The sequence below is a fragment of the Apis cerana genome, linkage group LG11, assembly GCF_029169275.1.
Source record: "Apis cerana isolate GH-2021 linkage group LG11, AcerK_1.0, whole genome shotgun sequence".
Classification (NCBI taxonomy): Eukaryota; Metazoa; Arthropoda; class Insecta; order Hymenoptera; family Apidae; genus Apis; species Apis cerana.
The window spans coordinates 2978750-3003841 of record NC_083862.1 but is presented as its reverse complement, the minus strand read 5'-3'; the positions used below and the strand labels follow the sequence as shown (position 1 = coordinate 3003841).

Sequence of the window (25092 nt, the reverse complement as noted above, 5' to 3'; positions counted from 1 at the left end):
AACTTATTAATTTATTTTCAATGTTTAAAAAGTAAGAAACAACAAAAAATTTTGTTAATAAATTTATCTTCTATTAAAATTTATTTATATCGAATTATAATTAATAAAGCATAAAAATACAAATGTAAAATATAAAATATTTATTTAATTAATTTCATAATTTATACGTTAAATAAAAGTGACAATATATGCTTGAAAAAATAATTTAATATATGTTTATGAAAATGTTTCAATTTTCTATCAAAATATCTCTTTTGAATAATTAATTGAATGATCTGATTAATACATTTATTAGAATATTTACTTTTCTTTCAGTTTTTATTTAGCTTTCACCGTTTATGTATTATTTTCCCTATTGTTAAATATACTATATTTTTTTCCAAAATGGACCAATAACATCGAATTAATTTAATTATAAATTATTCTTTTACAATTTATATCAAATTTTTAGAGTTTCTAGTATTACAAAAATTTTATTTAAATAAAATAAAAAAATAAATTAATTAAATATTAATAATTCCATTATGCAATTTGCGAATTTCTAATTATTTCTAATTTTTCAAAGCATATTAAATAATTATCATATATAACAAAATATTAAAAAGATGAAATATTTTTTAATCCATTATCCCTCAAAGAATTAAATGACCAGAATTAATACCATATATTTTAGAAATGATGTAGGAAATAATGTTAAATATTGTAACGTAATGGTCCATTAGTATTCACTACTATCACTAAACGGTCGAAATTATGACGAAAGTACCTCATAAAAGCCATTGCGATCAGTCTGTGCGCCTATCTGTGTAGTACCGACCATTGTCGCTAGACGGCCTTAAGTGCCAACTTTCTCTCTCATTAACATTATTTCTGCTATGAAGTATAACTATCTGATTCCTTCTATAAAGAGGCAAGTTTGATTGATCTTTTCGTTTATCAATTCGTTCTAATTCTTATCAATCGTTTTCTGTCTTCTATGTGGAATGGCAGTTAAAAAGTTGAATTATTTCTATATAATAGGATTTTATGTATAGATTTAGTTGTAACTTTTAACAAATAAGTAATATACTATAGTATTGGAGAATATATTTAATTTAAATAATAGATAACGAGCAAGCTAGAATAGAATTAGTTTTAAGAAAAATAAAGATACACTTTGCGCGAGGTTATCATGGATTTAATCACAATCTATATTCTGTTGCCCATAACTCGATGTGGATAGGCAACTGAAATTGGCAAATATTTCCTACACATAGGTCAAATGCAAACAGCGTGTTATAACCGCGCTAGAATAGCAAAGATGGGAACTTTGATACTAGGATATTTCTCTCTACATATAACGTATATAAAACTTTATAAATGATAAAGTATTGTTGAAATATTAAATACAACTTGCTTCCAACGATCACTTTTAGAAAAATAAAATTGCAAAGATTATTAAAAAAAATTTTTCAAAAACGACATTTAATATTGTTTATTTTTAATTTATTTCAAATTTTTTTCTGACTCATACTGATACGAAAAATTACGTTGAATTTTTTATTTTTTTCTCATTCTCAGTTAAAAATATTTCGTATCGATCGGATTTCAACATTTAAACGGTTTTCTATTATCGATAGAAGAATTGTACGAATTTCATTTGCACCGATTCCAAGATAATGGATTGAAGAGCAAAACATTGATTGTCGGACGCCGACTATAAAAATCTATTATTTGGAACAGGCAATTAGCCTTTTCGAACATTATAGCGCGCGATTCGATTGAGATGACGGTGCATCGCGATGACGAGCGACCCGTCGAGAACAGAAATTGGATTGTACTCGCGACGGCGCGGATACACGCGTATGCACTGTGTCGCCGATCGATATTTAGTCTCGTTATCGAACGTCCACGAGTGGCCATGATTTCTCACGGAAATCGTCTTTCGATCGCCTCTCCCCTTTCGCTTTTATGAATCCCTTTACGAAATTCGTTTCTTCGAGTGGATTCGTAGACTTTATTAATTAAAATGAAAAGAATAAATAATTATTTGAAATAAAGTGAAATAAAATTTTATTCGAGAAATAAAATATTTTCAAAACGATTTGCTTGTTAAATTTTTTATTAGATAATAAAAGGAATAGAATATTAGAATATTTAAAATTGAAGAATCTAAAAATGAATGTACATAGAAAAATAATTTTTAATGTATAGAAATTACACTGCGAAAAAAATATTTTTTATCTTTGTAATAAAATCAAATAAAAAAAATATTAGAATAATTAATTTCTCAAATTTTTATTATTCAATATTATTAAAAATATAATAATGTAAAACGTAATAATTATTTAATATAAAGGATAAAATAGAAATTATGTTTGAATAAAAATTTATTTCAATCCTGATTTTGAACTTTCCGAAATTATATACAGTAATTACAAATATTTCAATACTTTTCACAGAGAGATTGTTTGAAGAATATAATTAAAACTATAAATGTAAAGAAAATTATATAAAAGTGTATATTGATTTGAACACTAATTATCGTATTTCGTGACGAAATAAATATTATACAATTTTTAAATTTTAGTTACATAATTTGTAATTGCATCTATTTATAATAGTGATCATATATCAACTAATTTCGTACAATTCCACGTATTATATTTATAAAAGCATTTTATAGTATATTTTCAGAAATGATTCAATCAACATATAACGAATGATTCAGAAAATAAAAATGAATAGAAAACTATTCATAAGGAGAATTTCCATTGGGAAAAATTATCTCAGAATCCATTATGATCTACATGTACAAATTTTCCTTGAGATTCGAATTTCAGAGTTAAGTGAATTTTCTTGTAAGATTCGAAGCTTTTTCCGATTCGCTATATTTGTGTAATATGCGATGAAAGAAAGAGCATCAATTATAATCAGCTTTCAATCACGAATCCAATCTTTTTGCAACAAAAACATTGCAAAATTCATTTTTATCAGTTTCATGGAGATTAAAAAAAATTTTCTTTCCAAAATTATCGCTTCGTTTCAACATTAAGAATATACTTGTTTCAAATTTCAAACTATTTTTTCACTTCAAGAAGAAACAATGAAAAAATATCTGTCATTTCTTATTGCACAAAAGTAAATCTCCAACTTAATATAACATCTCTATTACACCCTACAATTTTTCTCTTTTTTATTACGCTAAATATAATAAACTAGCGAAAAATTCTATCAAAATATACCACACACTTCTCGCCTCAAGATTCTCATGAAAAATTTTCATGATACACCGTGATACTTGGAACAAGAAGAGGAGGAGGAGGAGGAGGAGGAGGACGAAATGATCGATCCGACAAGAAACGGATCGGAAATTTTTCAAGGGGCGATCGAACGGTTACTGTAATTGGCGCAATGCAGTCGTGTCATCCACGAGGACAGATAATTCCGTTCACACAATACGACCTTGGTACTATATTGCCCCTGATTCCAAGACGAACTTGGACGGGCGCCAAAATACGGTCTGTAGGTCACTTCGTGTCTTGAGATAATCTTGCCTCGTCGAAAAGAAAATAAGTATAACCGGTGTGATGCGCGAACGGCGGCGGCGCCAGTCGTTTGCATTCGAAACTGAAAAACGCGTGGAGATCGATCTGAATGCGGCCTGTTCTGGATAACGATCGCGCGAAAACTAATATACATATATATATATATATATATATGTGTGTGTGTGTGTGTGTGTGTGTGTGTTTATGTATTGCCGAAAATATTCAAATATTTGTGGAATATAGAGGGATGAAATAAATGTTTCGAATTTGCAAGAAATGCAAAATTTAAATGCAAAAGTTACAAAATTTGTAAGAAATTTGAATTTGAATTTTGAGAATTTTATTTTCAAAATTGCAAGAAATGGATTTTGATGAATCAAAAAAATTTCTTTTAAAGATACGATTATATATTAAAATAAATTGTAAAATTAGCAAGAAATAAAATTATATATAGAGAGAAATACAAAACTATTTCATTTAATGATTCATGCAAAGACTCATTTTTTCTCTAACAATTTATACTGATTATAAATCAAAAACATTTTATTTTTTATAATATATCTTATATTTCAAAATTTCTTATTTCACGTATTTTTATTTTAAATATAAAATTTATCAAAATTTTGAGAACTAAATCTTTCAAAAATTCATTAATTTAATTTATTACAAAAAAATTGAAATAAAATTTCATAATTCTAAAAAAATTCTTTTACAAAAAAAACTTATCGAACAATGCGAAAATGAAAATTACTATCGATTTCAAGAAAGAATATATTAGTCACGATTAAAAAAATAATTTCAAAATTTTTGACCGTATCACGTAACAGTGATTGTTTGCGCTATGACTGAATCGAGAAACGATTTACCATCGTTTCGACTCGTTTATTATCCATCGATTCTCTTTTCCCTCCCCTCTCTTCAATTCACCAGTTTTATTCCTTTTCTTCGACACGTCGAACGTGGGGCGAGCACGACAAGTATGCTTCGTTATTCCGGACAATTGCAATCAAATACGGGTGGGAACATTTTTCCGAGTTTCCAGCCTAGTGCTCGACCCGCGTTGAATTTCGACCCCAATTATCTCGCCGCCTGATGGAGCGGTGAATGAAAGAGACGTAAAACGCGTCCGCCACGCCCTCTATGATTCCACGATTCAAACATACTCGCGGTAAAAGCGCCACGAAATTTATATTAATTCGATCGCCCCACTGCGGCAGCGCTACTGTACCACACCTTGTGCACGGCAACCGGTACATTCCTTCCACGTCGTTTCGAAGGTGTTTTCAATATATAATTACTCGAGATCAAATCGTTGCGAGATTGAAATATCGCGTAACCGTTTTTCGATTAGCTGTCTTTCTTCGAGATTACGTTAGATAAAATAGATAAATTTTTATTAATTAAGAAATCGTATTAGAATAATGTAGTGATCGATAATCGAGTATTTTTTTTTTGATTACTTTTCACAATCGCTTTCAATGTCTATTGAATGAAGAATAAGTATCGAGAATTTTATTATTGAAATACATATATTTGCACTTTTAAAATAACCAAAGTTAAAATATGAATGAAAAGTTTCGAAGACATTTCTCGTAAGTGTATACATTGAGAGTAACTCTTAAACAGTAACTTTTATTCTTATGACACTGTATCCATTATCGAAAAATTTTAAAAATGTCATTAAAGCTGCTCTTTAGAGAATATAAAAAAGTACTATTAGACAGTGATTCTTAACTTAAATGTCTAAGCTAAAATATGTTTAACGATAAAATCCTTGAAAGCGTTTCTTACAAGTGGATACATTGAATAACTTTTCAACGTTTATTCTTAAATCGAAAAATTAACTCTCGAGAATTTTACTCTGAATTATAACGAAATTGTTTAAGATTAAGTTAAATTAGATGCGAAAATAACGTCCAAAAATTTTTCTACTCTCAACAAAATTATATATCCCTACGCTTAATGACGCTTAATGATAATAACCTCGAGAGATACTCTCGATACTCCCTTATTTCTACTTGTTAAAAAAAAAAAGATATATATACTCACGTTAATGACGACCCTTTCGCAAAAATCATGATCGTGCGGTATGGGCTCGAACTGCGTGACGCCTGTGTATTGGGTATGTGGGTTCGGCCCATCCTCGTCCTGGCTGCTGAGTTTCGGCAGCGATCTGGAAAAGAAACGATTCTCGGTTTATTAAACTCTCCCTGGATCGGGTATGTGGCGATAATAACACACACACACACACACATATACATACACGAAACACATTCGGTACACACTTATAAATATATATATATATAAGATGTACAAAAAACGAAAACTAGGTTGCGCTACCTCTGGACTAACAGCCCCTATACCGAGCTATTCTCTTAATGAGCTACTAGACTGGTAAGCCACTAGGTCGACAGCCTAATAGGCCGCGATAGCTTGATAGATCGGCCAAGTGACAGATCGATCAAGAATTAACGCCGAGCCAAGCTACTCGATCGCTAGTATGAATCAACTTGGAGTGTACACATATGCATACACACACATATATACATACATACATACATACATAGAGACAGGGAGGCCGCTAACTTCGGGCGGACCGTTCGTTAATTAGCGATACACTGTAGTGGAAAATCGGTACGTGATTCGAGATCGCCGAGAGAAATTGATCGATCGCGGAGAGAGAGAGGATGCACGTGCGATTGGAACTCGAATGGTCGCATTCGATTGGGGATTAAGGGACGTGGGGAAGGGAAGATGGGTAAAAAAAAAAAAAAAATGAATAATTGTAAACGATGTACGATGGATTTGGATATTTTTAAATTATACTCTTTGTTTCGTTCGAGTATATTACAGTCGAATGATCAGCTATCATCCTCCCTTCTCATAATTACGTAATCTAAGATAATGTATACGTGTAATAAAATACTATTTTTAAGTAGAAAAAGACAGATTAGAAACTTGTCGTAGCAAGTGTTTTGTACGGAGAATGTTAATACAATTACGAGACACTTTTAAAAGATCGATTCTTAAAAGCCAAAACTGACATAAAACATCTATCGAGACTTATTTATTTTACGTCGCGTTGGATCAAGCGAGACGTCTCGATCTCTGTCCTACGCTCTACTCTTCATCTCCCTTCATCCAATGCAAACTTACAAATCGAATTCGATACGACGATAAACAAGTTTCGATCGATATTTTCTGCATACCAACTCTCTGCAACTTTATTTTGGCCTTGTTAGAATCGGATACATGGACTTGAGTATTTCTTAACAATCTCAAGAATATCGAAATAAATGGTGGAAATCCATGGTAGGTTCTAGTGTTAACGTGATACGTACGCCATCTTTCCTTGAGACGGTGAAGGCTCGCGTGACTCACGCGTTTGAAGAAAGGTGCGGATCCATTTTGATCGAAAGTTCGAGGGCCGATTGTCGTGTGACAGCAGGCAACGAGCCAGCCAGCTTAAGCGAATCTTAATTAATATCCGCCCATGAGCAATTGAAATAACAAAGTTTGTCAGGCTCGTGGCCAATAACAAGCGTGTCTCGGGCATCGTTGTTTTTCATTCGTCCACACGGCGCTCCGAATTCCTCGAATAGTTTCGAGGGAAAGTTTTCCCCGTGTCCCCCGCTATATAGCGAGAAAGTTAAGGGCCAAAGTTTCGAGCGTTCTCCCTCGCTTAAACGTTCTCACGAATTGCATTTTCTTACGACATTCAAAGATCAAAGGGATCTGTCTTGATCCTCGTCGAAGGACGCGATCGAAATTTCGAAATTTCACTTTTTTAAAAAAACGATACTTTTTTATTATCAGATTAAATAAATCACGGAGAATTGTTAATTTAAGTGGGTTCTTTTTTTGAAATTTCGATTATTAAATACAAACGTTGCTCTCTATAGTAACAATTATGAGATTAAAATCCGAATTTAATAAATAAATTTGTCAAATTTGAATGATTATTTGAAATTATTTTCATTTAAAAAATTTTAAAAATTTATCAGGAAAAATTAATATATATAATATTTTACCGTGTAAAAATAATTTTGGATGAATAAACGTGGACGAGATTGAAGGAAATTTCATAATCGATAAATTTATAAAATGAAGCTGAGAAAAAAATGTTATAATATTCTTTATAAAATTAGATTTTATTAAATAACAAAAAGAAATATTGTCCTCTTGTATACTTACTTTTTAAAACTTTATTACATTTCGGTTCATTTTTATTTATTTTAATATGCAAATCCATTACTTTGAGCAAAGATATATATTTAAGAATTATCCTGTATAGATAAATTTAGTTTCTAATAGAAATCCTGAAATAATGAATTGAAATTGAATTAATTAATTAACTACGAGAATACGAGAATATTTTACCCGCAATTATCTTTCAAAATAATTCGACGCGAATTTCGATCAATCTGTTTAACAGTTTTTATCTTCCAATAATACGTGTCCCCGATTTATATACATTACATGTATTATTTTCAATACGTATTTCAAATGCAGTTAATCATTTTTACATAATAGAATTGGGGCTTTTATTTGATCGGATAAAAGATAAAAATGAACAATTATTTAAAACAAACCAACCATTGTTTCAAATAATAAAATAAATACAGCCAGATAACATAACAGTTGTTTTAATTATTTTTCAACTTCGACTTATTCGAATAATGGGTAAATCTTCTACAAAGCAATATAAAAATGTATTTTCCTTTTTTTTTCTTATTCATTATTAAGGTTAAAACAAAAGAGACGTATCGCAAAATCGTCGAGAAAACTGAACACGGTTAGAGAAAAGAATCAGTGGAGCTTTCGCTGGATCTCTGGCCTGGTAAGAACCACGAGAGAATCGTCGAGAGGACGGTGCGGGGGTGTGTTCCGCGAGCAAAGTACCAAGAAGGGGGGAAAAAAGAGTGAGAAAAAAAAAACGAAAAGTGTAAGCAAGATCAAAGAGCATCTCCATGCTCCACTTTGCGGTGTCGCGATGGTCCTGGGTCGATTCCCACCACGTTTCTCTCCCCGTTGGACACCATCTTCGCGTTACAAAATTTGCATAAGCGGTAAGAAGATGGAAGAGGGTTAAGGATTTCAACGATTATTATGCATCGTATGCGCGATACTTTCACTTGTTTTTCACGCCAAATCGATTTAAATAGGTTAATTTTTGTTTTGAAAAATATATATAATTGCCAATATATGTAGATACATATGATATAATATCATTGATGAATATTAACTCGCGTCGGTTCCATCGGTTAATTGCATATTACGGTACGTTAAACCGTGGAACGTTGTTTAATATGTATCCAAATTTGAAATGCATATACAGATAATGTAACTATCTCAAATATTTGGACACAATGAAAATTATTTGTTGCATAAAACAAATGAAATTCATATTTCTTAATCTCTATAAAGGATAAATTATTAAGCTATTCAAAATACACATCGATTTAAGAAATATTTAAATTTAGTCGCAATATTGATTTTTTATTATCAATTTAATCACTTTTATAAAGAAAAAAATATTCTTTTACATTACTTGGGCATATTCGTGATATCTGATTCAAGAATCGATAAAAGAATCCTTATTGGACACAATGAAACGATATTATGATACCTTAATCTCGGTAAACATCTTGTAATCGAGCAGTAATATCGACTGGATCCGAATAATGCGTGAATACATTTAAACTTTCCAAATATCGCATAGAAATTCGCGTCCTCGATAGCTGTAGTGTTTTATACGCTCGAATAAAACGATCGAGCAACACCGTTAATTTCTTCGAATTACTTGCCCCTTTGTCTCTCGAACGATCTTGATCGTTGATTGTCGCGAACGAGAACAAGGAAATAAAGGACGAAAATTCACATCTCGAGCTTGTAACAAACAAATACTCCATTTTCTTGGCAGAGGGAGCCAAACGCCGTTGGAATATCGGTGTTAAACGACCTTGTTTAATCGCCGTCGTCATCGAGGTGATGGTGGTGGTGGGGGAACTGTCTGAAGTGCTTTCGAAGGAGGTGGCGCTCTTATCGCTCGCCACAGTCGAGCATTGTGCCAAGAGACAAATGTTTCTCGCTCCCCCTTTGAGGTCGGGTCCGATTCCGGAGCGAGATAAAGGACAGATTAGCTCCGGAAACGCAACGATTCAACGGGGTAGTGAATCATCCAACGGACGTCGCGCCACGACGAACAAAAGCGAGATCCCCGGCCAGACGAATTTTCCGGGATGAAAGCGCTTTGTGTTAGTTAGCGGCGGCGGCCGACTCCTCGATGCCGGATGCTGTTCTCGAACCACCTTTCACGCCTGTCGCAAATTCTCTCTCTCTCTCTCTTCCCTCAAAGCGGCTTTCGTCGAGCCAAGTGATCGATCTCGTTCCCCTTGTGATCTCTTTCTCGAGAATCACGGAGGATATTGCTTCGAGAAGATTCGGAATCTATTTCGCTTGAATATTAAACGGCCAAGTTTATGCGTCTTTCGAACAGTTTCCTCGTTGGAGGAATAATTTGAATATTGAATTGGGAGATCTATTTTCGGTTTATCAATAATAAAGCTTGATGAATTTTTATTCGTGAAAAAATATTTTTTTCTATATTTTTCGATTCGTATAAATTATCGTAATCGAATCGATGAAATGTTTAAACACGAATTTAATTAGATTAGAATCATTGATCATTGAATTGTGAATATAATAATTCACAATTTAATAATTCAAAATTCGAACTTTTATAACTATGTTAAAATTCAGATAACAGATTTTTTTGTTTGTAATTATGAAAAATTGTGAAAGATTATAGAATTTTTCAGCGATATTCTTGTTGCTGTTAATCCAGAAAATTTTGGATCTATTAAGAATCAACGAAATAATTTAATTTTTATAAGTATGATTATTTATTATTTATCAAGAATATAGAAACAAATGTAATTCTGCCCAATAAATTTCATTTCTGTGATTTTGTTCTTTTAGAATACTTTCAACGTGTTAATCCAACATTATTCAAGTAATAAAAATCCTTTTATCCACTACAATAAAGCTGTAAGATTATTAATTATTTTTATATTCTGAATATCATTATATTCGTATAACGTAACATATTGTACGTCATACAATTAGTACGACTCAAGTATGATCGACATTCATTTCTCTTTTCTTGTTCAAATCGCACCTAGTCTAGATAAATATTATATTGAAATATCAGATACCAAATAACCTCCCTTTATCTCTCTCTCTCTCTTTACACAATTATATGAAAATACATTTTTATGATGATAAACTACGTGATATTTTATTTTTACTGATGGAAATTAAAGAGTAATGTTAAAATTTCTATCGTAGAGGGTATAAAATATTTTATACAGGGTGTTAATATATTCTTGGACATCTTTAGAAGATCGATTCTACAAGCCAAGATAAACACAACAATCGTTATACAAAAATATTGGTTGAGGTTTATGTTTATGCATATTAAGACGCAATATAATTTAGGTTAGATGAAAGAAGATAGAGGCAGAGCGACGGAGATAGAATTGATTCGCTCTATTTCCGTCTCGTTTCATCAAACCCGAACTTGAACTGGTTATAGCTTAATAAATAAGCCTTAACCGACATTTTTACATACCAACTTCTGTATTTGTTTTGGCCTTTAGAATCGACCCTCGAAAGGTGTGTTCCACGAATATATTAACATTAACCTGTTTCTAAGATTATATAACGAATTTTTTTCATAATATTTATCCTAATAAATCTTCTCTATTTCCTTATTGCGGTTTAATCCAGCCAACCGATATCGAGATAAACAAGCAACTGAAAATCTTCATATCGCATTAGAATTTCCTCACAGAGTGAAAAAACAGCGAAATGAAATTAGAGATACACTCCTGACATTCGAATGAAAGTAAACAGGAAATCTAGAGAAACATGGAGTCTACGTTTGTCGTTTAATTACGCAGCCGATAATAATTTATCAAAATCTGTCGATGATGTAAACGTTCGAGGGTGACATAGGAAAATATCTAGAGATCTAACGTGCGCGTCGAATTCAGTTCAACGTGATGGATGGTTTATTCCTAGAGCAACGATGACAGTCGATGCACTCTGTGCACCCGGAGCGTAACTGAGAATAGCTTGACGTATCGCAAAAATAGATAGCCGCCGAGCGATGCATCTGCGAGCACGTGTTTCCTTTCATTCTTCTTTTCTTTCGATGGTTTCACCGCTGGCAGATCTTTTGAAAATTGAAAATCAACCGTCGTTTACAATTTATAACAATTGATGATGTGATTGGCTGATTATCAACATGCATATCGTTGCACTTGTAAACTATGGAATCCAAGAAAGGAACAATTTATAGATTTTATTGAAATAATTGAAATTTGTTTTTTTGATACGAATGTAAGGAAAAAAAATATTTTCGAAAAGTTCATTAGATTCTAATCGTTTACAAATTATATAGAAAATAAATTTTCTCTTTTCTTTAAATGGCATTTTTCATAGAATTGTTTATCTATTTCATAAAGAAAATTAATTTATCTCGATCGAATTGAGCATTCGTAAAATAATGATCATTAGAGTAAAAAAAAAAAATCAGCGTAAATCGTATAAGATAAATTTTTGTTTTCGTATAATTTTCTTTCAATTGTTCGTATCAAATGAATCTTGTAAAGAAAACAAATTGAATTAAAACAAATTACATTAAAATCCAGCCAAACCAATTAAAATAATGATTCTCGTATCCATTTGAGTCCTTTTGCATAATTATGGACTAATTTTATCGCTAAAATTTGATAATTTCGGATTATAAGATAACATTAATGACTTTGACAATAAAACGAACGAAATATCACAACTAACATCACACACACACGATTAAATATTAAATATTAAAATATGATTTTCGAATAAGAAATAAAGAAAACTAACCTTATTTCCGCTCGACATAGCTATCCCTCTCCCAACTCCAAACATCAATCTCATTTTAATTCTCGATACAACCACATATTTTCCATACGAAAAAATAAAATAAATACAAATCACCATTATCGAGATACAAAGGAATATCAGGTCCACACTTCGTACACCGTATAACACATTGAAAAGACGAATCCTCGGATCTACTCGTTAATACCGACCGAGTATTTCAAAACGGCAACGAAAGCATTCTGCCGAGTCGTGGACCGACGATAAAGAAAAAAACAAAGATTCAAAGCCTTCTCCTCCGTGTTATTATTATAAATTTCCATTGTTTCTATCGTCCTATAGGTGACATCTATCGTCGATACAGAAAGATAATCGAGAAGCAGAACTCTTGAGAAGAGAAGATACCGCGATTAACGATCCTTTGAACTTTCATGTCGCCTAATTGGTGGCGCCCCCATCCACGATTCTCCGCGATAGTATCCCCCACAGTGGTTTAAGACGAGAGGGCAACGAGAAGGGGACTCGAGTGCAATAGTTTTGAATGAAAACCCGTTTCCATTGTTAGCCTGGCCGCGGAGAAACGGTTTATTTCCAGTCGTCAATGGTGGACGGGGAGGGAGGGAAAGGACCCGTTCCGGAGCCCACGTATCCGAAGAGGCAGCTGACTGAAAATAGCGCGTCGCTTCGCGGAAATAACGAGTCCGGCATCTTGTACCGTGACCCAGAAAACACGTGCTCTGTCGTTGGCCAACGAGCGGAGAATCACGAGCGGGATCGTCCAACGACACGACGTCCCTCGGGGACGGGACGTGAACAGAGAGGAGGCAACATTGTGTCGATTAACCAACGTGTGCGTCCTCGTTTCACCAACGTGTGCCACGGCGTAGCTTGTTCTTTTACCCTGGAAATTGGAATTCGATTCGAGAGCAGGCAATATCGACGTAGAAAAGTTTGACGGATACTTTTCTCGCGTTGGATCGCGTTGCCTTTCTTGTGCGTGTAATTTATTGTTTGGATAATGAAGGAAAAGTTTTAGGTTAATTGATTAACGGTTTGGAGAATATGATAATGTGTAGTATCGGAATAAGTTTTAGGATTGCGGTGAGGTTAAGTTGATTTTTGGGATTTTTGGGATTTTTAAAAATCGGAGAAAAATTTGATCATCAAGCTGTTACAATTTTCGAATTCACACGATAATTTTTAGAAATTTTAGAAAAGTTAGATTATGAGTTAAGAAAAAATTATAGAGAAGTTAAATTGTGCAAGAAGTAAAGAATTGTTAAAAAATGTCATTGCGATTTATGAAGATTCTGGAAAAACTAGATTATATTAAAAATCAATAAAATTAAAATTAGAATTTTTAAGAATATTTTAAAAATTCCAAAGATAATAAAATCTTTAGAGATTACAAAAACATTAGATTATTAGATTATATCAGAATACTAATATCTATTAGAATTTTTAAGGATGAATTAAGAGATAAAAATTTTTTTAAAATTGTCAAATTGTTATAATTCAAAATATTAAGAAAGAAATTAAGTTATTCTAATAATTAAAATTCGTTAAAATTTATCTATTTTTTTTTTAAATTTTCTTTAAAAAACTCGTTATAATTTTTAAAAACTATAAAAAATTTGGATAGTATACAATTTTTAAGCACTTTTTAATTACAAAATTATTACAATTTTTTAATATTATCCACAGAAAATTCGCTATAAAATCTAAAAACAAAATTTCATATCCCATTCTTAAAATTATATTCACATATAATATAAATTAAACATAAAAGAAACATTCGTCTCGTCAAATTAATTAATCCTGTATCATAAAATTTCAGAAGAATAATTGTCTTCGATTTGTTACTTATCCACGATGAGGACAAAAACTACGTTGATATACATCAGAAGTTGAGAGCACGTCAGTGGCGAAACACGTTGTAAAACGTGTATACGTTGCAGATACCTATATTTCAAGTGGACAAGCCTCCGCCAGGCACTAATAGAAACACGGTTCTTTCGTGGAAATCTGGAAGAACACGGAATATCAATATCGTTTGTTTTATTTGGTCAAGCATTGTTGTGTTTTCGAAATGCGATATGTTTTCTCACGTCTTCATCCTTTTCGAAAAAGTGATTAAAGCTCCTTTCCATCGAAACGTCGATTCTTGAATTTCATACGCATTTTTGTTTTGTACTCGATAGGCCTCCTCGCGTTTTTAGACTCGAACTCGTGGAAACTCGTGAGGAACGATCGGTAAAAATAGCGTATATACGATCTTCGAGCGGAGCTTCGCGTGTTTGTTGACGCGTCTTTTGTGTTGTGGCACTAACAGGATGCTAGGTATAATCGCCAGTATGCGATAAATGTATCAAAGTTATAAGGAAAACATCGTTACGATTTTAAAGTTTGTAAAGAGTTTTCGGAAGGATTTTATCGGAGATATTTAAACAATCTTATATCTTATATCTTGAAAGCTAATATTCCTTTTTTATCAATAATCCGAAGCATGAAAAAGAAATAGATTGTAAAGTCGTGGTTAAAAAAGTTAGGTTATGTTACATTTGATTTCAATTGAATTTTCATTGTTTGATATTTTTCGAAATCGATATTAATACTCTTTTAATATTTGAAAAAAGTAAAGTTTTATTTATTTTCTTGGAATAAATATATTAAATTTATTATTTGAAAAGTAAAAAATGCGCGAAACTTTGTAAATTACGTTTCAACATATTTCAAAGAACGAAAGAAACGAGATGACGGATTGTAATCAAATAAAGGAGCATAAGTCATTAGTTATTAGTTTCTTATTTCTTTCTGCAATCGACAGAAACAATACTTAATTAGAAAATCACAATGAATCAAGTTTATATCGTAATCAGTCAAGTATACAGAGTAATACATAAATGCATATCCATATTTCAAAGAGAATGAATCTTGTCGCTATCATTCGAATATATTTGCTGCAATGATATAACTCAAAATTTGCAATTTTTTAACTTTCAATTCAACATTTTATGCAATATATATTTTTTGTAAAACAGTTTTACATTCTAAATGTTAGAGTTATTTTCTCTAAAATCATAAAATCATTTCCATTAAATTATCGCAAATGAAACAACCAGAATTCCTAATTTTTTAAGACTTTCGATAATTTATACTTACTAAGTTGATTCTATAATTTTACCCATCAATTAGCAAGATTATTAGAATTAAAAATTAAAATCTTTAATTAATTCTCTCTATAAGGCTTCAATAAATATTATTAGTAAAATTTTTATCGAATTGAAAAACTTGTAGAAAAAAAAAGAAATACTCAAAATTCTATACATTAAAATACTCTATTCTATTACGATACACAAATTTCACATGTATTACGTACAATACATTTCACATATTTGTCCATTCCATCAACCTATCCATTCCATCAACATATCATTATTGCAGCAAACACACGTTTTACCACATAAACCTCCGACTCTGCGGTATGGACGACCATTCACGGTGTATACCTTCGAATTTCCGACTCGCCCTTGATCCTCCAAAGATACCACGCCAGTATTTCAAAATTACGAGCGACCGTAGTATCCTCGAGGATACAAGCGGGTTGAATAACGATCCGGTTCGTTAGTCGAGGAGGGTTAAAGTCGCTAAAGTGGTGGAGGGATTGCGAAACCCGCGGGTGGTCTTCGTTTACGATCTAGCCAACTGCAATACGTTTACGTGGATCGCCGCATATCATTTAGGCTCGGTATTGGCCCCCTCCCCGCCTTCCCTCCCCCCGCTTTTCCCCGCTTTTGCGGTTTCGAAAGGTTAGAGGGTTAGAAGGGGATCCGTGCCAACTGATATTTTATATTTTTGCCGCAGACTCCGGGAATACGACCAACCATTCCCCGAGTTCAAAAATTGGCGAACAAGGTCTCTCTCTCTTTCTCTCTCGCCCACCACGTGTTCAATTAAACGTGCAACGGCCCTGGAAACTTTTTTTTTCCCCTCTTTTTTTTGACACCTTGCGAGAAACGTGAAATGACAAGGTCTTATTAGACTCACTATTTTTTTTTTTGTTGTTAACGAGCATTGTATCGTGACGAAGAGAGGATTGGGTATCAGGGTGGAACGAAGCTTAACGTGTGAAAGATAATTTATGCAAAATTTTGAGATACGTCAAGATTTAATTTTTTTGCTTCTTATTTTTATTTTATACTATGCTTGTATTATCACTTTCTATAGATATTTCAAATAAGGAATAATTTTGAAACGATAAGAAGTATAGTTTATAATTTTTTCGAAAAAAAATTGATCAAATTCAGATCTTCCACCACCGACCTAAATACCATCGCAGAATGCAAGTTGGAAATGATAAATAGAGAAAAATGTTATCCTTATTTTACCAAGATTCTTCAGTGCAATTTATAACAACATCAAAACGATCGTTTTTTCCCTTTTTCTCCTGCCGCAATAGAAACGAGCACAATCGTGTAGCCAACGAATGGTTTAAAGAAACGTTTCTTCGACGTAAAGTCGGGGAATCTAAGAGGATATTCTCCAAGGAAGGCAGAACGTCACCCAGAATCCCTCCATTCAAGGCACACTCCCATTTTCCCAGGAAATCGGACGAGAGTTCTCTTGGTGTGAGGGTCGAGCAGGCACATTTGCGAGGGCAAGTGATTCGAAATGTTGTGGCGAAAAATTGTAAAAAGCAACGATAACGATCGGCCTAACTAGTCGTGAAGCTATGTGTGCACGGCATTGCAGACCGCAGGGATCGATTCCAAAAACTCATCCCGCCAAAACTTCCACCATTCGTGTGTTCTCAAACGGCCAAATGGAATTAACCTCGACCGACGTTTGTATTATCAATTACACGGTGACTCTAATGACTCTCTTTCATTGGCAAGTGCAATATGCTTTGACTCTTTCGATCTTTTCCGCGAGATATGTACCTGATATTATCCGTAAGTTTGAAAAGTATCGAATGGTGAAACATTTAAAATATTTATCGTTAATTATTTATGTATTATTTAATATTATTTGATGAAACAGTTAAATAGATATAAGTTAGAAATAACTTTTTTTTCCTTTATTATATCCAAATTTTGAATTTTGAGTATTCCATTTAATTTATCTGAATAATTGTCAATAAATCAATTTTTATTGCAGACGATTATTTTACAAAAAACTCTTCAATAGTACATTATTCGTTATTTCCAATAATTAAAAAGAGGAAATTATCTTCCACAGTGGCATTTAAATTGAATAATATCTAAATTTTTCCAAGTAAATGTAAAAATTTTCACGGATTTTATAAACTTCTCCTCCATAATTAACGTATCATTATTTTAATTTTTTCAAACAGAAGACGAGCATCTAATATTCTCGAGTTACCGGCAAATTGGACATTGATAAGTCAAATTGGTCGACCACGTAGCGTAAACGAATTTTCCCAGGCGAAAGCTCTGATTCCAAGATACGAGGAAGATGAGAAGCTACGCAGACACGAAACGACGAGGGAAATTAGGAACAGGAAGATTTTGTGCTAAACGTATTTGACAGCTCGTGCCGTGGTGAACTCCGTGATGAAACTTTGAAGACTTTAAGGATTAAAGAAGTTAGCCGTCTAGTGTTTTCCTTAAAGATGGTCGACAGAGATTGGTGGACCCCTCTCCACCAAATCCGAATTTCTCGATCCCTTCTTTCCCTCTTTTATGTAAACGCTCGTTTATTTTCTTAAGCTGGATTTTACGTCATTCCACCCTAGAACATCCCATCATAGAGAATTAATGAGCCGCTCAAGAATTACGATTCTTGAAGAAGAAACAAGATATTATTACATGAGAAACGAATCTTCCTTATAATCTTGGAATTGGCGCAAACGCGTTCAGTTTTAATTAAAATTCGTTTAAAATTTTATTAAAATATACGACATCATTTCGTGTTGCGATACACGAATTATTGCATTTTGGACTACGATAATTTTTTCCGTTCCTAAGATAAATCACGTTTAACGACGTATTCAAATATTGCTACAGATGATACTTATTTGTCGTGAGATCGTAAATTGACATGGATCTAAATGTTATTTTCATTTTACAAAAATATTTATCAATGCGTAGCACAACTCGGCTAAGCCCAAAGTTGATTCTTTTCCAATAACGAGAATAATTCCTGGGCACACGTCTGAGAAGAAGTGGCTAAGAATATTTGCACGAGTATTTAAAACGTTATATCGACCATATCGCGAATGGAATATCTTGGGATTTTTATATTCGAACAATTCGAAGATAAAATACACGCCTGAATAGAGATATTGGCTCGAATATTATTAGTTATGGACGCACAATACTTACGTCGGACGATATACGCTTCCAGCGGCGTTATTCGAACGAACAATGCCAGCGAGCGTTTGCAGACGATATCTGTCGATGGAGACTCGCCTTTATAGCGACTTAAATTTATATATTATTTTCATTTCACAACTATATTGTCACTTCGCAAACGGGTAATAATTCCCAATTTGTGTTTCAAAATATCGTAGAATTTATCGCCAATGATAATTTCTTTGAGAGCACGCACGTGTAATGTGCGTATATATCAAGTGCGGAAGCAGTCTCCTCCGTTTATTCATCGGCTGGTAAACAGCTACCCTATCCTTATACCGGACAAAAATAGTACAGAGGCGTCCTCGATATTAAAGCGTGCGTTCGCTTGCATTCGCATATATCCAAAGAAGAAAAAATCCTAATCGACCCGAGGAATCCTTGCTAGGAAAACGGGTATATATTTTTCAGAAGTTGTAGAATTAAGTTAAACTTCCTTACGGATATTCTAATCGCTGTTCTACTGAAAAATGAAAGGAAATAGCAAAATAGGAGTTATCCTGTTACAAGAGATTTTCTATCGATCTTTTAGCTCGTTAGCAATAGAAGGGTCCATCTGTACCGACAGACGTCTGTAAACATTCCGTGCACCGTTTCTTCTTCATTGTTGGAGGACGTTGGACATTTATTTATTTATTTTCTATCGACGATCTTCTCAACTTGTTGGCGACTTATAAGGGCCCATCCACATTAACTTAGACGTTGTACACTGCCCGCCACGGACATTTATTTATTTGTTCAAAACGAATTCTCGACAATGAGTGCAACAACACGAAATTGAAAATCAGATTGAATAATCCTCAAAGATCTCCGTATCTTTTCTTTTTCTTTTGAGTGAGCGATATAATGAAAATCGAATTTGATTATAAATAACGATGTACTCAATTGCTATATTTACTCGTGAATCTATAATGCACACAATTTGATATATCCTGTAATTATTGAAATTTTGTAAACAAAGAGAAAAACTTTTGACACTGTACGAAGATAATCATTCTGTCTATTATTCGCATATATCGAGAAATCCTTATTTCGATATTATTAGTAAATTTCTGCATATATCAACTTTGCCTTTTCAAAAAAAACAGGGAACAAGCATTACAAATTGAACATTAATATCTTTTTACAGAGAATATTGCATGAAAACCCATTATACATTTATGGATATCATTGCAAGAAACATCTATCCCTCTGCACCATTCGATTTCCATTTCAAACATTTTATCCTATCAATAAAACCAAATGAAATATTCCAAATAATTTTATTCACCCTGCGTATCACAGATCTTTTTTTTACGCCAATCTCTCATCGCCATTATCCCTATTATTCCCATCCTATCCGTTTCTTCCTAATCCGATTCTCATCCCAAATCCCAAACTTTCATCGTCCACGAGTTGTCCGTGGACAATTGCCCCCTCCCTCCCTTAACGACTTCGACTTCGTTTGCAAGAGGACGGACACGGTGTCCCTTCTTGTTCGGTGAGCACCTCCCGAGACCTCATTTTGGAAATCGTGCATTCGTGCTCGAGCATAATCCAGTACAGAGTTGACCCACATTGAGATTCGCCGGACGGCGGGAACGACAAAGACAAAGAGAGAGAGAGAGAGATAGCTGACGCTGCTCTGGGCCGCTACTCCTCCCCTCCAATGGACGACGAATCGAGATCCTAACTCAGAACGCCGAAGATGGTGCGTTCTCGAGCATTTTTGCGGCCATCGAGAGCAAACTCTGTTGACTAGGGTTCGGGTTATTAATTCAGAGATGAAGGAGGGGAAGAGAGAGAGAGAGAGAGAGAGATGAGAAACTCGTCCCATCGTGCTGATCTCCTCGAGCACGACACTTGCTTCGAGCATCGAGTGCCCTCGGTGGAAAATTCGAGGTTGCACATTTTTTGCACGCCAATGGCACGGGAATATAATGGACATTTCGCGAATGGAACGTGGACTCGTCGAGGAAGAAACAAAGTATCGATCATTTTCGTCGGTTGAGACATTAACTTGTAATCAGAGTAAACGATTTGAAGCAAGAATTTTCCGAAATGATTGAATTGAAAGTTAATTAATCGCTTAGTTGTTTTCTTATCGCGTGTTATAAAGACGATGAATTCAGATGATCATTAAAATTTCGTTCGTATAAAGATATTTCTGTTAATGTATTTCATTTGCAATAATTTTTTTTAATTTTTGCAAATTCGTTGTACATCTTGAACGTGCTATTTTCTATTTTATCGACGAATTTTTATTTTATTATTTGAAATATTCATTTTAAAATTAGTCCAATTTTTTTCTTTCGTTTATTACACGGGATAGTCCACTTACGTTTCTGGATTTAATATTTTCTTCGATTGTAATGGCGCAAAAAATATTTTACAAGAAATTTGAATTGTATCAAAATACTTGAATGAAAACATTGCAAGAAATTTCTCCATCTCTTTATATATACAAATCATATTTAAATCTATGTTATAAATTTGTTAAAAATATTTTTATTAATTTGCACGTCGAATGTCTAAATCTTTTTCTTGAAAAATGAGGATACAATATTTCAAGAATAAGCTATTAATATTTCATTGATTGAATTCAACGTTTTATTTTCAAAAAAAGTACCTCGTTTTCGCTTAATCGACAGAAAAAATGCCGAATATTTTTATATTACATACAATTAATAAAAGGAAAAAGTATTGTGGAAAATCAAACATCTTGGAATACAAGTGCTTTTGTCGAGAAAGTGTATACTGTACGAAAATGTAGTTGCTAAACGAAGCAAATTCGAATGATTGATCCGCGAATGCAAATAAGAATTTTGCATACACGATATTTAAATCATCGAAATCGTTCCATTTCGAATCATTAATTGGAATGAATTTAAACATCAGCATATCGTGATACTCATCCATCACCTGTTTCTACGCTTTGATAAACATTTACTCACGATTGCAGAACTCGTTTGTTGGTTCTATTTGTAATGCATTCGATGTCTCGTTATTCAAAAATAGCTGAATTGTAAAATTAATTGATTCAGTCAATTGTAAAATTCGTAGGACAATGGATAAATAAAGAAAAAAATTTATAATAAACATAATAAAAGGTTATAAAGAATTTTGTGTTTAAGTTAATATCAATCATTCTCATCCTTGCAATTAAGATAATTCTTTTTGATAAATGTTTGTAGTTTTGAAAATATTTATTTTTCAATTTATATTTATAGAAAATTTACTCATTCATTTCGTACTAATTAAAAGTTACAGTAAAGAACTCTTTCTCTCACAAAATTTTTTGAATCTTTCTCTATCCTAATTCTTCTAAGATAAAAATAACTATTTCTTGAGAAATATAAAGTAGTACTAACAAGTTCAAAATTATTGTTCTAAATATCTCTTAATGATATCTTTGTAACTTCTTATATATTCTCTTATATTTTTAAAGTATCTATCTTTACTAAAAATATTCTTTGTAACTCTATTATGATATTTTTAGATGAAAAAAGCCGATAAGAAGGAGATACGGTTGCTGATTGCTATAGTAGCATAATATTTTTTTATCAATGTATGTATCTGGAGAAAATCCATGTTTTTTAAGATATTTAATCAAAACTTATTAAAGTATCTCAAAAATCCTACCTAATCTAACGTTAAATTCCTTGAGTTCCTTGAGAAGATTCATCTTTTAAGGTGCCTAACATTGCCAAAGTTTCCTCAAGAAGAATCTACTTTTCAATGTATCTAATATCACCAAAATATCTTATTATAGCAGACCTATTTTTTAAGATACTTTCAAAATACTTAATCTCTCTAAGATACACAATCCAAATACCAACCACGACACTGGCCATCCTTGTCAAAACAGAAAACTACATTAGGTTCTCTCATCTTCTCACATTTCCAGAGTGGATCGAATTTCTCCTCTCTACCCGTGGAAGTCACGATTTACAATATTTCCATGATTCGCCATCATTTATGAATCATGAATACGCGAGATTCAAAAACTTATTCGACTGCATGGTTGGCATGGTCGTTTTTTCAAGAGCTTCAAGACGGTTGGTTACGCGAGTACAGCCGCACTCACGCATACTCTCGAGGGGAGCAGGAAGAGGATTGTCGCGGGCCGAGCATTCACGATTGGAGAGGGAAGGAGGGGGGGTGTAACGCAGTCGACGCGGCAACTACGCGAGAAATGAGCAGGATCGCGAGGGCAAGAAAAAAACCGTCACTCGACCGAAGGCGAGAACAGCCGCAGAGCGGCCACTTTTCGCGACGCAGCGGTGCGCATTTCACGGTGATGCCCCCGTAAGTGATGGCTGCCTTTGGAAAAACTGAATTTCCCCCTTTCCGTTCCCGGTTCGCCGCACGAATCTCGTTCGAGTAAGTAGGCCTCTGTACGTACCCGACTCTCGCTTCGTTTCCGCGACAAGCGGCTCGCGTATCGAATAATAACGAAGGATTGGCGACGCGCAATTCTAAGGCTAATTTCAGAGTTCGAAGGATGGATGACGTAATTGTTGTTCGCCAAGCGCATGCGCCAAACGTTTCTTGTTCAGGGGAATGTTCAGGCATTCGTTATCACGAGTAGATTCGGTGAACCGACGTTGGATACGAATAAAACGTTGAATAATCGTTGGATTCGTAACGCGAGTAATATGCACGCGGTATCTCAATGGTGATGAGATGTCGCATAATTATTGGATTTTTGACACTGTACCCATTTTGTAATCAGTCCAAGTCGAGTATAACAATATGATGCCGTGTAATCATCGGATCCAATAACGTGGCTCCCGAGTCCAAGTAATATGATGCCATATAATTACTGAATCCGACTAATATGGCTGAATCCAAGTAATATGATGCCATACAATTATTGGATCCGTGTAATTAAGTCATATTAAGTCCAAGTAATATGATACCATAGAATGACTGAATTATCAAGTAACGTGATCATTGGATCCAAATAATATGGTATCATATATAATCATTGGATTTGAGTAATGACATTGTGAATCCAATTGAAACCCGTGTATTTAAATTATTCTTTATCAATTCTTTTCTTGATCGACAAAGATAAAATGATGATTGATGTCGAGTTTTGTATATATCTTAAATGGTCAAGATTAGTGCTACATAAAATAACAAAAAGTCATTAATAACGATTTTATAGAATCATATGTTGAATATTTATTTTGAAAAAATATGAAATCGTATTCTTCTTTTTATGAAGGTGCAACTAAAATTAATTAAAACATTTTATCAGAAACAAATCCATATTCCTTTCCTTAAAATCTTTCCAATTTTATCTTTATCATCTTCTATAAAATGACTCCATAAAATGATTTAATTTTTCCAACATTTAGAGTAGGAAAAAAATTCTTTCTTCGCCAATTATTTATGACAAAAGCATATTTTTGTGATGTTTCAATGAAGAATTATAATGTACTGAAATTTAAAACTCGTTTCACCGAAAAGAAAACTAAATAACATTATGACGTTACATATATGCAACATCGAGCTTTAAAAAATTAAATTTCATTTCAGATTGAAATAAACTTTTGTTCGATTCAATCGAATCTATTATCATCGCTCAAATACGAGCATATCTTAATCTTGGTGCACTTCATCGCTCAAAGTTCTGAAACATTCTCTTCAAAGAATAATTAGAAAGCAAAGAAATCCGTGAACGTGTCATTGCTGAAAAGTTACGGTACGGAGATGAGAGTCCCGCTAACTTGATCATCTGACTTCCCGGAGGTTCGAAGATAAAGTAATTTCCCGTTGAGACGAAGGAAAAAAAAAAGAAGTCAAAGTGTTGAGTGGAATTGCCTCGTGAATCAATATAACTAGTACCGGAACTTAATGGTCTCGGAACTTGTAAAAACCACGACAACACAAATTTAATCGATTCTTTTAATAAATCTTCGTCGATATAATAATTTTCCTCATCTGGCATTTTTTCACTTCTTCGTTTTTTTTTTTCGACGATCGTAGAACGCGAAATTTTCTCAACTCGTCTTCGATCGGCAAAAACATTCGCTATATTTTTAAACAATGAAAATTACGAAAAATAACGAGTCTTATAATTTGTATTATAACAATAGACTCAGATAAATTAGAATTTAATTAAGGAAGAGACGTTTTAAGAATTGTATCTTAAGTTTCCAAAAACGTACATGTGTCAAAAACTGATTTGAATGGAAAGAACTTCGCAATAATTGAATAGCAAAAAGTGTGATAGCTAATCAGTATCATTACTGTATTTCTTAAATAATAAG

The 25092-nt window shown here is 33.1% G+C and overlaps 1 protein-coding gene and 2 long non-coding RNA genes across 28 annotated transcripts in view; all 3 read right to left on the bottom strand.

Annotated features, from left to right (window-relative positions):
- The window catches only part of LOC107997163 (potassium voltage-gated channel protein Shaker), a 302685-nt gene that overhangs the window by 32298 nt on the left and 245295 nt on the right, over window positions 1-25092 (bottom strand). For 15 of the 26 annotated variants that reach the window (XM_062081426.1, XM_062081423.1, XM_062081424.1 and 12 more), the window contains one exon: window positions 5577-5700. In XM_062081426.1, the coding sequence (XP_061937410.1) occupies window positions 5577-5700 (124 nt within the window). Of the gene's footprint in view, window positions 1-5576; window positions 5701-6868; window positions 7220-25092 lie in introns of those variants that run through there. The other 11 variants (XM_062081437.1, XM_062081443.1, XM_062081441.1 and 8 more) reach the window with 8 other exon arrangements.
- On the bottom strand, window positions 1871-5540 carry LOC133666925 (uncharacterized). The gene is made up of 2 exons (XR_009831823.1): window positions 4394-5540; window positions 1871-3609 (listed from the first exon to the last, which is right to left on the bottom strand). It is a non-coding gene; the product is annotated as an uncharacterized LOC133666925 (long non-coding RNA).
- Window positions 14103-22079, bottom strand: LOC133666924 (uncharacterized). The gene is made up of 2 exons (XR_009831822.1): window positions 14567-22079; window positions 14103-14483 (listed from the first exon to the last, which is right to left on the bottom strand). It is a non-coding gene; the product is annotated as an uncharacterized LOC133666924 (long non-coding RNA).